The sequence below is a fragment of the Eptatretus burgeri genome, chromosome 8 (assembly GCF_056783735.1).
Source record: "Eptatretus burgeri isolate ZD-2024b chromosome 8, Ebu_testis_v1, whole genome shotgun sequence".
NCBI classification, from domain to species: Eukaryota; Metazoa; Chordata; class Myxini; order Myxiniformes; family Myxinidae; genus Eptatretus; species Eptatretus burgeri.
Window position 1 is genome coordinate 108,168,045 of NC_140968.1, and position 15,429 is coordinate 108,183,473.

The 15,429-nt window shown below is 43.4% G+C and overlaps 1 protein-coding gene across 9 annotated transcripts in view; it reads left to right on the forward strand.

Moving 5' to 3' along the window:
• LOC147022510 (FAST kinase domain-containing protein 4-like) overlaps window positions 1-15,429 on the forward strand; it is a 107,151-nt gene that overhangs the window by 7,357 nt on the left and 84,365 nt on the right. For 3 of the 9 annotated variants that reach the window (XM_085893473.1, XM_085893474.1, XM_085893471.1), the window contains 3 exons: window positions 9,385-9,499; window positions 9,839-10,352; window positions 12,671-12,826. In XM_085893473.1, coding sequence (XP_085749599.1) covers window positions 9,385-9,499; window positions 9,839-10,352; window positions 12,671-12,826 — 785 coding nt within the window. Of the gene's footprint in view, window positions 1-33; window positions 188-9,384; window positions 9,599-9,838; window positions 10,353-12,670; window positions 12,827-15,429 lie in introns of those variants that run through there. The other 6 variants (XM_085893472.1, XM_085893478.1, XM_085893479.1 and 3 more) reach the window with 6 other exon arrangements.

Here is a 15,429-nt window from a genome sequence, read left to right on the forward strand (position 1 = left end):
ATTTTGCGGGAGATATCTTTATTAAAATCAGTGGAGGAAATGTGCACCATGTCTGATATTTGGGTCTTTCATGTCTCCTTTATCTCCCGGCATGCTTCATTCCCCATGACAAAAACCGGAAGCAAAAAAAAAAAAAAACCGGAAGCAAAAGGGTCATCGCCAACGACACGGATTCCAAATTGCCAAGGTATTGTGTTGTTGTTGTTTCCTATTCTCTCATGTGCACGCGTTAAGTATGAAGCTCACTACGTTCGCTATGAAGGTAAATCCCGTGGAATCAATAACAATGGATCAAATCAACAGAACGTGACGGAAGAACGGACACGGTGACGTTTCGGCCATGAACCCTTCGTCGGAATAAAAGAGGTTAAAAACCAAATGAACCGCTAAACTGGGGTTTTGATTTGTTCTTTTACTCCAATTCACAACATGCTGTTCTCGTCCAGACTCAAACCTATTATTCGTGCTTCCTTCATGACCTCCGCCACCGAAGGTGAAGGGGGTTATGTTTTCACCTCTCTCTGTTTGGCTGTGTGCAGGATATCTCAAGTTGTGGACGGATCTGGATGAAATGTTGTGGACGTGTTGGGTGTGTAACAAGGACTAACTGATTTGATTTTGGTGAAGATCCGGATCCGGATCCATCCACTAGAATTTTAAAAGTGATTCTTCACCGTTGAGAGATCGGGCCAAAAACGATACATAACACGATATCCCAATAATTTATTTGGCCCGATATGTTCTGTTGGTCCAGGCATCGCGTGACGGAGGTGTGCGCTCTACCGAGTGCCCTTCTAGTTTATGGGACATTTTCACAAAAGCGGGTCAGGTAACGGTAAAGAACAAACTCAAAAATCAACTTTCTTTGATATTCTCGAAATAGTGCTTGAACCCCTTATAAGGCCGAGAAAAATGTTCAAATGATGTCATAACGCAGGATCATCATAAGGCCTCTGCACTGACTGGGCAATATATGCTTGATAAAAATTCTCAGACAGTCTTTACCGTTACCTGAGCCGCTTTTGTGAAAATGTCCCTTATCACTGCGATTCCAAAGGCCGAGTGATTTTATGACGTTCGAGGGAATTAAAAAATGTTTATTTGACGTCATGAAGACGAGACGAGCTTCCATGAGCCTTGACTATGCACACAAAAAAATACAAAAAATGAATGCCTCACAAGTAGGTAGTTGGCGAAATGTGACCGCCTTCAACGTCACATTTGAAAGACAATCCCAAACGGTTTTGGAATTGTATTCAAACAGTATGGAACGGAAACCAACCTGAAGGGTAACGATGAACTTGTGTACAAACCCACGTGCATGTGTCGCCTGTGTACGGACAATGACCCTGTGCACGGACATTGAACCTGCGCACAAACAATTGTCGAGGCGTCGATCACTCTTTACTAAGGTATGAAGACGTCGTTGTACTTGAGAGAAAATTGTTTATTATCTATCAATACATGCCACGGAAAACACACCCCAGGCACACCAATTTGCATTTGAGGAACCCGGAGAGTGCTTTGCAGAATAGCCGAATTATTCTCTTGTATATGTTTTTTATCTCCAACAAATTCCACGATACACAATTCCTTCTTTTCATCCCAAGACCAGCTGGATTACCAGCTGGTTTATGTGCTGGTGATATATATCAAACAGATAAGCAAGATCAAAGGTTTTCCTCCCAGATTCTGCTTCACAATGCTCCCTTGAATCACTCAAGTATGACTTTACTTATCTCACACACAATGTTCCTTTGGAACAGCAAACAGGAATATTTTTTACTTAACTGCAAGTGAATGAATTGAGTTGGAAAAACAAAAAGCTTTAAAGAAAAAGGTACAAATCCCAACATTCCCTCCTATTGTTATTTTTAAAAACAATGTTTATGAAATGACAATCAAGCATCTTCTTGTTCAGGCTGGTAGATGACCCAGCTTCGTGGTGCAGACAGACCACTCCCTGGGAGGAGTTCCATCCTTTGGGGCAGTTCCAGATAGTCTCCATGGTGGTCGAAAGGCTCCCCCTGCACCCCTCGAACCCAGGGCGAGAGCTTTCTGCCCCACTAAAGATGGGATCACATGCCAAACCCTCTGATTAACAAATCACTTAGTAAAATCTCGATCCAAAAACTGCTCATGCTCAAGGTCTGAGTCTCAACTCGTACTTAACTGATGCACATCCATTTCCAGTTCCATTTCAACATTTATGCCAGAATCTGCAGCATGTTAGGGTTGTCAGGTCAGATTAGATCTGTGACTTGCTACAGGTATCATGTAAACCTGTACAAACTTGTTCCATGTTCGGGTTGTCGGCGACAAAACCGTCTCCCCCACAAGGTTTTTTGGTGAGGAGGGTGTTTGGATATGGACACCCAGCAGGATTAAAAACAAAACCTGTCAGAGGGCGGAGGAGCTCCTTGTGAGCCAACGGCCATCCATATCTAGTGCCCAACTGTGTCTGCGGACATCCTCCTGCACTTGGGTTACTTCTTATTAGGAGGTTGGTGGCAGGATTTGCACTCCGGCCACCGAAAAACCCTTCATTCCGCAAAACACAAAAACGCAAAGAAATCTGAAAACCCACTCCGTGGGAGTACCTCCTGTGCAGCTTCCCTTCGCAGGGCAACTCACTGGATGACGGGATTGGGGCAAAGCCTTCGGGACCCCCAATCTTTGATGATCGGAGGGAAACCATGGGGTAACATTCCTGGGTCAGATTGCGGGAGAGTGTGTCGGAGTGGTGCTGAGGTGGCGTCCACCAGATGGCGGTTTCCTTGGGTTAACCAGAGGCGGTCCCTTTGGGTGGGTGCCTGGAATGTCCTCTCCCTAAGAGAGGATGATCACCTGTCTGTTACCATCTGAGCTCAAGCGTTTGGACATCGGTATTGCAGCACTCTCTGAGGTTCGCAGACCGGATTGCGGTGAGATCATGGTGGGTGGTTACACCTACGATTGGTCTGGTCGCTCTGATGGTTACCATTCCCAAGGAGTTGCTGCAGCTGTGTCCAATAAGCTGACTCCAATGATAATTGAGGTAACACCGGTCAATGAGCGTATTATGAGACTAACGATTCGTCACTCCTTAGGTGTCATTTCTCTGGTCTCTGTTTCTGCTCCGACTGAGGCGAGTGACCTCACCGTGAAGGACACATTCTACTCCACGCTCGAGTCTGTGGTTGATCAGTGCCCCAGAGAGATACACTTCTAGTCTTGGGGGATTTCAATGCATCGACGAGAACTGATAGGGATGGTTATGAGATGTGTGTTGGTCCCCATGGGTCAGGCACGATGAACCAGAATAGCACTAAGTTCCTTGACTTTGAAAGAAGTCATGGACTTAGGGTGGCCGGTTCATGGTTTCAGCGCCCACAAGCTCATCGCTGGACTTGGTGTTCCAATGCTGGCGGTGTGGCAAAGGAGATTGACCATGTCCTCGTTGATGGTCACTGGAGGATGATCCAGAACTGCAGGATCTACCGGAGTGCTCAGTTCCTCAACACTGACCACAGGCTTGTTGTTGCAACTCTGAAGCTGCACCTTCAATCCGGCAGAATGGTACCATCCCAGCCTCGGCTGGATGTTGGCAAGCTCAAGGATGAGAGGGTAGCTGAGGAGTTTGTGAACAGGCTGAGTGGACATTTGGGGTATCTGGGTGCTTTGGGTGGTCCTGAAGAGTTGTGAAGTGCCTTCAAGACCACCGTCCTTCATGTTGCCTGTGGATGTCGTGGAACTCACCGCAGGGCAAAGAAGAATTTTGTCTCTCAAGGGACACTGGATACCATTGACCAGATTCACAGGGCCAGGCTGAATGGCAGAGCTGAGCTGTTCAAGGAGCTGAGGCGTAAAACTGTACGTGCACTAAGGCTGGACAAGGAGGCCTTTGTGCGAGGAATCTGTGAGGGGGTAGACCACATCACATGTGGTCAAGGGATTCTCATCCTGCTTACAGGGGAATTCGCGCATTGTGTTCATCCAAGCCCATCCCTCTGTGCACTGCAGTATGAGCAGAGGGTGGTAGGCTCTTGACAGAGTAGTCCGAAGTGAAGGCCCGCTGGGCCGGTTACTTTGAGCAGTTGTACCAGGCTGATCCACCAGCTGTCTGTTGGACGTTGAAGGATGTTGCAATCCCTGTTGCTGACCCTCCAATCAACTGTGGTCCACCTTCGCTTGTGGAAACACGGGCTGCCGTGAACTGGTTGAAATGGGGTAAAGCTTCAGGGATTTGTAGCATCCATTCTGAACTTCTCAAGGCTGGTGGAAATGCTGCACTCATGTCGTTGCATGCAGTTATGTGCTCTGCTTGGAACACAGGTATCATCCCAACTGACTGGAAGAGGGGCCTTGTTGTCCCTCTCTGGAAAGGGAGGGGTGATCGCCAAGACTGCAAGAACTACCGAGGGGTGACGCTGTTCTCAGTGCCGGGCAAGGTCTTTGCTTGGATAATTCTTCATAGGGTTCGCCACCATCTCCTTGAGCACCAGCATCCATAGCAGTCAGGCTTTACACCAAAGAAGTCAACGATTGAGCGTATCCTTGCTCTTCTGGTCCTCACCGAACGCAGACAAGAGTTTCGGCAAGGGCTGCTTGCAGCCTATGTTGATCTCTGAAAAGCGTTCGATTCGGTGAATCAGAATGCTCTCTGGAGGATTCTTGGTCTTCGTGGGGTGCCACCAAAACTGATCGATCTGATGTCTGAACTCTACTCTGGTACTGAGAGTGCTGTGAGATGTGGTGGTACCATCTCTGACTTATTTCCAGTTGTTACTGGAGTTCATCAGGGGTGTGTATTGGCCCCCACACTTTTCAGCACTTGTATGGACTGGATTCTAGGGAGGATGTCGGAAAGATCAAGCTGTGGTGCATCGTTTGGGAATGTCAAGATCTCTGACCTTGATTTCGCAGATGATGCAGTCATCCTTGCGGAGACTTTAGTTATCCTTTTGGGGGCCCTCGAGGGGCTGAATGAGGAGTCGGAGACGCTGGGATTACGGGTTTCCTGGGTGAAAATGAAGATCCAGGCTTTCAATGACATCTTGGATGCCGCTGTCCTGTCTGTGCCTGTTTGTGGTGAGGATGTTGCGGTCGTGGAGAGATTCACTTACCTTGGCAGTGATATTCAGGTCTCTGCCGGCTGTGAGTGAGAGGTCAATCGACGTCTGGTTCGGGCCTGGGGAGTCATAGATTCACTGGATAAAGGGGTGTGGCGCTGCCGGTACCTGTGTGGGAGGACAAAAGTCCGAGTCTTCAGGTCCTTGGTGCTTCCAGTCTTGCTCCCTGGATGCGAGACTTGGACTCTGACGAAGGATCTGGGACGGATACTTCATTACTTTGGTACCAGGCCAGGAGCACTGGCTTTGTCTGGATTTTAACCCAATTTTCTTCACCAGTTGATGCCCTTGGTTAACAGATAAATCATTGTAAGAGGTTACATTATTTCATTCATATATGCAATGAATTTTGCCTGCCTGAATCGATCAAAGGGTTACACTGGGTCGTTTGCCATTGCCTTCCCAGTAGTAGTCTTGGCAGAAATTTGTCTTTTACATCTATCAACCAATGTCATTTATTAATTTTAACATTCACAGACTAATGAAGACAGCACGCCTCGTTTAACGTCTATCCGAGGGATCATGCATCATCTGTGAATCGCCCTTTGTGCTAAACATCATCAAATCACTTTAAAATCATTCCAATCACATTTCTACATTTTGATCACATTTTAAGTACGAATCAAATCGAATTTTGGAAACATTTCTCTCACGTCACTGCCAACGGCATGTGAATTTCGACACACCCCTCCCCACCCTTGAATTTGCATATGGATTGAATGGAGGGTTCAGTACCCATAAATCTCTTCTTGCAGTATGAACAGCTGCTTCGCACTTCACCTTGCTGGGCTGAGTAATTATAAATCCTCATAATGCCGGTGATAGTGATCCTCCTAAATGGACTTCACTTTCGGAATACAGTATATTCCAAATTCACAATTGTTATTTCACAAGTTATCCAAAATCCCTATGGCTTTTAAATAAACTTCAACACTTTCTTCAGTGTCTATCCAAGGTAGGGAACACACATTTACGTCCTTCCCTGCCTGCAAAACACAGAGATTCCAGTCTATAGCTAAGCTGAGATTCAAACACAGACTCAGTGGAGAGTGTTGGCCCTCACAGGGAAAAACTCACGACCTTCGCGTTATCAGCACCAAGCCAAAGTGGCCTCGAGATTTAACATGTTACCCGAAGACTATCATGCATGCATCACCACTATATTCGTTATTGTTGTGTGTCTGTATTTGCTATTCCTTTGACATTTATTATGTTATTATTTGTCTGGGTGGGGTCTGTCTGTCTGTCTGTCCCGAGCATAGCTCTGTGGGTTTTGATCCGATCCTGATAAAATTTTGGTGGGAGGTTTATATCATGATCTAGTTGTGTTTTCCTGAGAATGGGTGTGGTGCACCCATTATGGGCAGAGCCACGCCCAAAAAACGTGTTTTTAGGTGTTAGCCGATTTCAATTTGCATCTTCTCCTAGGGGGTTTGTCAAATCTGACAGGGGTTTCGGTATTTGGTTAGCCCAATGGCACCTGCATAGCCCCACGGAGCTCGATTTTTTTTTTTTTTTTTTTTTTTTTCATTTTCGTCCCAAGGTCACGAACTTTGAAAATTGCGAATTTTGACATAAAAATTATCTTCTCCGAGGGGTTTGTCGAATCTGGCTGTGGTTTCGGTATTTGGTTAGCCCAATAGCACCTGCATAGCCCCACGGAGCTCGATTTTTCATTTTCATGTCAAGGTCACAAGGTCACGAACTTAGAAAATTTCGAATTTTGACATAAAAATCATACCACCGCCCAAACTTTGAGAGCCAGGATGACAATATTTTTTTATGCATAATCTTGAGGTCATTCCCCACCTAAAGTCTTGAAACCATTTTGCTCTATCTCAAACACCTTGCCAGTGGCGCCCCCTTCAAGTTTGTTTTTACGCTGATTTCATCAAAGTATGGATAATCCGAGGAGTGTGAAATGCCATATAGCCTATATGACGTTATATTGTTCCTGGAATGTTCCAGAGGAAGTTTTGCACCAAAGGTCATAATCCTTGACCTTTGATCTTTAAAGTTCACAAAGGTCAAATTTTCAAAGTTGTGGGAATCGAACCGGGTTTTCGACCTTCTTCGACAAACTAACTCCAATAAGCTATAGCACGTATCCTGTTTCCTTATTTTAATGTCCACAACATTGTTTTGTGACCTTTAAAGGTTATGCAAAGGTCAAATTTTGAAAGTTGTTGAACGAAACCGGGTTTTCGACATTTTGTAGCTAATAACCTGTCACTCGTACCTCATCATGTTGATCATTTTTATAACTTGGTCAAAAATTATCACATTGTCTCATCCTTGACTTCTGAAACAATCTACATCGTCAAATACCGCTCATGAACCATCGTCGTCTTCAGACTTGTATTATTATTTTTAGTATTATTATTATTATTATCATAACAGGTATTCAAATGATGCTCCGAGGAGACCATCCATTTATTATGTATGCAACGTACAATGTTCAAAGCCAAAATAGCATACAAAGTTATCAAACAGTGAGAAAGCCGGAGCTTTGATCCATTTTGACTCCCACAGCTTAACCACAGCACGAGTAAGGGATTCTCACACATTCCATTAATGCATCATTTGAAGCAATGCACCGATCTGAGGGATATTTTAATATGTCCCCAAACTGTCTTGCTGAGGTCGTTTTAATTATTTTGTTTTATTTTATGAATGTCAATTTCTCTTCATGCTTTGTTTGCTGCAATATTATTTCTAACAAGGCATTCATGTATGACATCGTCCAGTAATCTTCATTTCCCACTTGCCAATTTTCCTTGCTCGTTTACCTGGGTCGGAACTCAGTTTAGCCTCCGTCTCAGCATAAGGCTGTTCGATTATATTGCTTGCACGCCTCTGGCCCCCGGGCAATCTCGCAATGGGAATGTACCTTGCAGTGCCTCTTCATTTCCTTCCTTCGCAGCCTCCAACGTGGCCTTTTTGGATCGGGTCTGCACTCCAACCCTGTCACCAAGAGGAGCCCTCTCTTTGTGTTGTGTCTGCACTCCCTTCTCTCCATGCTTTCCTTATCTCCTCTTTAAGTACTCCTCTGGCTCCTCGTTCATCCTCTTCATTTCCCTCCAGAACTTTCCTCAGGTGATTCAAACAATCCCGATCAAACGTACCATTCTCAGGGAAAGGCAATTTACTGTTCAAAGTCCAAACACACCAATTTGCAACGTCTCTCACAGAATCAGGTCCGTATTTATCAAACATATATCTCGCGCATGTCCCTCTCCATAGTCTGGGGCAGGTTGCTTTGGTATACACAATCTTATCACTCTTTCCAACAGCATTTCCCATTTTTAAAACAATTACCAGGTCACAAATACCATGAAATAAGCACTTCATAACCTCAATCCACACAACATATAACAATCTCACTACACAGTGAGCTGGGTCTCAAACCCCTCTCTTTGCAGATGTGGTATTCCAACCCCCCTCCCTTTGGCCAGAGGGGATTGGCCTTTTCCCCAATGCCTCTGCTGTACCCAGTACAGCACCATGAGCAGAGTACCGAACTCGCTCAAGGTATGGCGGACTCGAGCTTCCCGTCAAGAGATCCATGATCTCTTGTTCAGCCCCGAAGGCTTAAGCGGTCCCTGACCACAGGATCCTCTCAGGCCTATCAATAAAAATTCTCTGACATGTACTTTCCTTTGTTCGAAGTACGTTACCCGCTAAGAACAGGCCCGCCGTCAGGGATGGCATCTCGTTGGCATTCGCCATCCCTCCGGACCACGGACTGCCTCCAGGGATTTAGTACATCTGAGTCACGGCACCAAATTGTTGTGGAATTTTGTTGTTAACCGATTCGATGTAAATCCTGTTACTCAAAATAATACTTCAATTAATACACTCTCCACAACGAGAGTACATTTCATCAGAGAACCTTTTAACATGGTGCCACAGAGTCCAAAGCACTGAGATGTAAACATCTACAATGATTTGCACTAAGCTAAGATTGCGTTTCCTGGCATTTATATGCTTTTGTGGGAGTGGAGGGGGCTGATAAGCATGAGGCAAAAGAAATCCAACTGCAATACGTGTCTACATGTTCAAAAGTTGCAGTTTTATTAACCAGGTCACTTTGTTCCATAGCAAGACATTCCTTTTATCAACATTTAGGTCAAAAGACTCTTGGTAAAGGGAAACATAACTGACAGCCAATTCGACTTGTAGCATAAAAATTAAATTTATAAAGCACCAGCAACCATTATAATTGAGAGAACTACATGAATATAATTACTTCTTTTTTTTAATTTCTCTGCAGGAGAAAAGCTCATTGAAGAGCAAGGAAGAGTTGAAAAGATTCTAGTTTGCATGAAAACCTCAAATTCCCAGGAAATGAGTGTGCCAGGTGCCAAGGTTCCCTGTTACACGTGTATGTAAGCACTGAATGGGATTTTCTGGAAACTTGGAAATTCATTGGAAGAGTACCAAATTCATGCATGTGTGATAATTTTTTTCCCTCTGGACTACCGCAGGTAGGTTAATTATTATAAATTGTTTTACTCTTGAATTTTGGATGACCTAAATTAGAAGTGCACATGCACTGTATATGAGCATTTGAAAACAATTTTATTTTCATTTTTGCTTCCATTATCGTACTATTCTGTCTGTCTTTTATTTTTACGTCAAAAAAACTTGCAAGCATGACTTAACTGTACCATGTGCTCTTTGCCCTGAATGAACTGGTCGGGTTTGCACGGTCTCACGGTGGACAGAATGGCCCGGTGCATCGCCGCTCGTCTCTGCATTGCTGTTCCTTGGCCTGGTATTCGGCTGTGCATTTGCCCTGGGGAATTCGTCATCTCGAGTTCCCAACGATGGCAAAGAGTGACTATGTTGTGTTCGCACACTGGTAATAATTCACTCACCAGAAGTTATGCTCACCAAACCGTGTCGTCCACTGCTATCCATTCAACACCTCACAATGATTTTGAGCAGATAAATGAAGGAGCAGAGAAGGAGGAACAAACGTGTGTTGATGGAAGTGCAGGTCTGAAACAGAGTGGCAGAAAGATGGTGCCTAGGTCCTGGATGGATGAATTGGAGTCTTTGCAGCTCATGACGACTACAGAAGAAATACTTGAGCATTCAAAGGTTGAAACCAAGGCAGATGCTTTGGCAATGGCTGTCGGGCGCCTTGGCCAGGTGGTGTCGAATAATAAGGAGCAGGGCTCAAAAGTTATCCATGATAACAGATTGCACACGATGCTCATGTTTCTCTCTTCCAAGGTGAGTGCTTGGTTTGATGCAGAAAAAAAATGCCACCCACTGTTTAGTGAGCTTAAGGCCCGGTCACACCTTGACGTTTTAGCCAACGTATGCCGATTTTTGAATTTTTTTTTCTAAAACGCTGGCACACGTTGAATACGTTATGGGTAAGTTTTGATAACATTGAGAGCATGCTGAAAAACACTGCCATACGTCGTTGTACGCTGGCTTTAAACGTTGTACTTTTTGGTTGTCCTCAAATTTTTTCATGCTTGAAATTTCACGACGTATGCCGGCGTATGACTCACACGTTCTGCTACGCTGGCCACAAGTTGTATGCATGGTCTGCGATCGTTGACAGACGTCAACACATGCTACTTGTAAGTTAATCATAAGTTGAGACACGCCGAGGAAATGTTTAGTGTACCCGAAACTTATTTCTAACCTATGATTAACGTGTTGTTGGCACGTTACGCGATCGTTGCCACACGTCGACAGACATTACTTTTAAGTTACTCATAGGCTGAAAGACGTCGGTATAATGGATCGTCCTTGCATCAGCGTCCACGGCCACGGCCAGGACACTTATTTGCAGCATTCTTCAAACTTTTCTTCGGCATGACGAGGATGTTCACACTTCGATGTCGAGCTTGGCTATGATTCCAATTGTCCATCGGCAGCGTCTATTTAAAATAGTCGAGTTTGAGCGTTTTAACACGTTCAGAAGAAACGCTTCAAATTTCAAAACCCCAGCGTCAAAAAACAAAGGCGAGTGACAGCAATTTAAATCGTTCATTGTAAACAATGAAAATAGTTGAGTGGTACCGTTTAAAAGTCGTTGAGTGTAAAAAAAAAAATCCAATTGTTGAGCGCAAGCATCTACTTTCAATAGTGGAGATGCAGCCATTTAAATCGTTGAGTGGCAGCCTATGAATAGCAAACCCCACGTCACCGGCAAAGATAAACTGCCGCACGATATGCATAAGTTAGGCTCTCGTTGGGCATAGTTTGTGAACGCCGGCTTCACGATAATTATTCGTTGGTATATCGTATCTATAAGTAATCAAAGCGCTCTATGCACATTATTAGTTCATTGTGCATTTGTCAAACCCGTTATGAATAGACCTAAATCGTAAAAACAAGCTATAGCTCATTGTTGAAAAAGCCCCATAAAAAATTAGCCGCGAAGAACTTCGAACGATGGTGAAAAGATGTCTCCTACCCGTGGACACGCGGACGCAAGGACGATCCATCATAACCCACACCCTCCCCCTCACATTCACCTACTACTGCCAACATGAACAAACTACTACTAATACTGATACTGATACTGTTACTGCTGACATGGACATCGACTCAAAAAGGACTCGAAAACACTGTTGGGTTCCCCTTTTATGAGCAGCATTTTTATATACCAATTCCCAAAACCGCTGGGAACACGTCTTTATATGGCATTTGTAAGCTAGAAACACGTTAATTTTTTTTTTTTTTTGTCGACCGGACGACGTCATTGGAATACGTCTACATACGTCGATGTGTGTTGGGACTACGTAAAGAATTGGTTCAAAGCACGTCAAACATAAGTTAGAAATAAGTTTTGTGCAAAAAAGACATTACCGCGACGTGTTTCGACTTATGAGTAGCTTATAAGTAGCCTTTGTGGACGTGTGTAAGCGTCCACATATCGTGTGTAAAACTTATCCCCATCGCATGCGGAACGTGTGTCATACGCCGAGTACGTCGTAAAATTTTGAACATGTTTAAAATTTCTTGACGTACTCGACTTACTATGACGTATGATAGCGTACTTTAGCGTTCTACTCACGTATACCAAACTTACTCGTACCGTATTTGACGTGCCCCAACGTTTTAGACACATTTTTCTTAGGTCGGCATACGCTGGCAAGATCGCCAAGGTGTGACCGCGATGTTGTCACTTCCATTTCTACGGCAGTTATGATTCGAATCGTTGTGCGTCAGCCTTTTAATAGGCTACGTCACGACATCGTCGGCGATGCGTGCAACGCGCTATGCCTAAGTTAGACTATCGTTGGGCATCGGTTGTGTAGGCCGACAACAGGTTCAGCATTCGTTGGTATAAGTTATCTATAACACAACGAAACGTTCTGTGTCCGTTACCAATGCGTTATACATAAGACCAAGTCGCTATGAATACGTCCGAATCTTTAAAAAAAAAACATCAAAAGTTCAACGTAAGCCAGCGTTTTACATACATTTTAATACGTTGCCATCTCTGGCTAAAACGTCAAGGTGTGACCGGGCCTTTAAGGCCTGATAATTCCTTTGTGTTCTGATGGAGGTGGTTTTGTCATTTGCAGTTAGAGAATGTTGGTCATTCAAACTTGGTGGGCCTGCAGTGGAGCATCTGGCAGCTGTGGAGGGGCCAACCTCCAGGTGAAGGTGGACCACCAAAAGTATTTGTAAAATCACTTCATGCTGTGCTTTCAAATCAACTGAAGAAGCTCACCTACAAGGTATGCACTTTAGTGAATATGAAACGATATCCATGACTGAAGGTTTAGATTTTTGAAATTCTACTTTACGGCATGATCCAAATGTTCATTATCTTATCACGTTAATTATCCAGCACACTTTAAAAAAACACATGGAGGCAGACCTATAATGTAATTGTGTCTGTCTCTCTCTCTCTCTCTCTCTCTCTCTCTCTCTCTCTCTCTCTCTCTCTCTCTCTCTGTCTGTCTGTCTGTCTGTCTGTCTGTCTGTCTGTCTGTCTGTCTGTCTGTCTGTCTGTCTGTCACACTATCCCCTCATAAACAGCAGTGCAGAAACTCATCAAACCTGGTAATTATGACACCACATGGCATGAAGGTATGAGAGCAGAATAATTTTTGGCCCTGAGGTGGGGTCAAAAGGTCAAATACTAAAGCGTACAATTAGGGGCACATTTTTCAAACATTTTTTCAAATGAAGCTTTCAATACGCAATCAGCATTGTGGGGTGCATGAAACTGAGAGAGTTTATCATCACCATCATCACTCTCGTCATTACCGTGGTGCATTCACATGCGACTAATTGTTATCACATGAACAGGTAGGTGTCACTGGCCCTATCTACCTACATAAAACACAGTGTGTTTATCTGTCCCCTTCATCAGGGTGATTTAAGTGGGGTTTTAAAAGCCAATATTTTAACATGACTGTGTGTTCATAAAGGTCTATTTTTCAGGATATAAAAACTCAAAATTAGAAAAACTGGAATTGTATTGAAATTGTCAAGGGTGGCGTACAGCAACTTTTCAAAAAATAACAATAAATACAAGGCACTGGAGGTGAAATTCACGGCACGTGATGTGTAATGCGCACAGAGTAAAACAAGTGTTCATTCACGTGCAGAAGATGTCTAATAAATATGGAAGATGCAAGTAGAGGTACAAAGTACACTGCCCCCATGCCAAATAAATAAATAACAAATTCTCCAGCATGCGACATTGCCTGGGCACCCTCAGCACCCGGCGATGCTGTTGTGCAGTACATGGAGACAGTATTGGGAGAGAGCAGTGTACAATAATTGATTGATTAATTGATTATTGGCAGAATTAAAAATAATCATCTTAAATAATTAATTTCTTAATCAATTGCCTTCCAAAAGCATGACTCTCATCCGAATCTGTAACTTTTTGAAAATTAATTAATCGAAAAAGGAATAATTAGTGGATAAATTGATTAATAAATAAATCAAAAATACCCTTTATCGCCTATAACTTGGTCACTGTCATGTCCAAGCATCAGCTTCCTCGCTGAAAAGGTGCCTGAGGTATTGGCCAGACGAGAAACAAATTAAGTAATTAATCAATTAATTCATTAATTTAAAAAAAATTAATGTTTTTCCAAAGCACATCTTCACATTTTTTGTCCCCAAATTTCAGCCTCCTAGCTCAAAGGATGTTTCAGACATCGCCTGGACAAACAACAACAACAAAAAAAAAAACAAATGGAGTAAAAACAGAGTACTGCGTTTCTTTGGCACCCGGCGATGACGTCATACATTGCCTGTGTATGGAATTAGGAAGGAGCGGTGTACAATATGCATACCTGATGATAGACTGTGGATTCAGACTTTGGCACCCTCACGATGCTCTGCCGTCGAAACAAAACATCCCAGAATATAAAATAGGATCACATATGTACAGGAATGGTTTAAAATAACGTTTCTTGCTATGAAACATCATATCTTGCAGTTTCCTTGAATATTTCGAGTAAAATAATTCCAACCCGTCATTTTTGAACGGCTTTCACACAAGTCTGCATCTCTTGTACATAATCTGCGGCAGTCTCGCTGTCTGTCTGTTTAGGGGCGGGGCTTCTCAGTTCAGGGCGGGGCTTCCCACATTCAAGACGGGGCTTCAAAATCAAATCGCCGCCATTTTGTTCACTCTGGAGCTTCTTTTGTAATGATCCCACTTTCTTACACACTGCTTTATCTACACTTAATTCGACACCTGATTTATTTTTTGTCGTCGCAAAGATGGTGTAAGTTTCGGGTGCAAAAAAAAAAAAAAAACGGGAAGAAAATTAGCGTTTTTAGATAAAAGTGCATTTTAAGTGAAATGAAGGCCTGTCATATAAAGTCCATTCAGACTCACTCATGGCTTTATCTTAACTCTAATTCACCTTCTGATGTCATTTTGTTGTAGTTGTTAATATGGTTCATGTTTCTATTTCAGTTAAAGGTGAGAAAATAGGACGAACATTGGCGTTTTGAAACAACAATGCATTATAATAGCCGTTTTCAATGTGTCTGGTGAGGCGCGATGTGGGGAGGAGGAGTTATCATTAAGTTACCTTTTTATCATTGCTACCTTTTGAAGAAACAGAGCTTTATTTTGATTACAATTCGTGCAAAGAAAATTAAGTAAGGAATGTCAGCGATCGCAACAGCGGTCCACCTATACACCGCCCAAAGAAGGTACGTTTTCATAATGCGGAGGAAAGAAGAAAATCGTGAAGTCTTTAATTAGAAAAAACTTTTTGTTTTCGCACGAGATTTCAAGGCTGAATCATGTGCAAGTACAGGAGTTATAACCAAACTATTTCGCATGTGCATGGACGTGGAATTC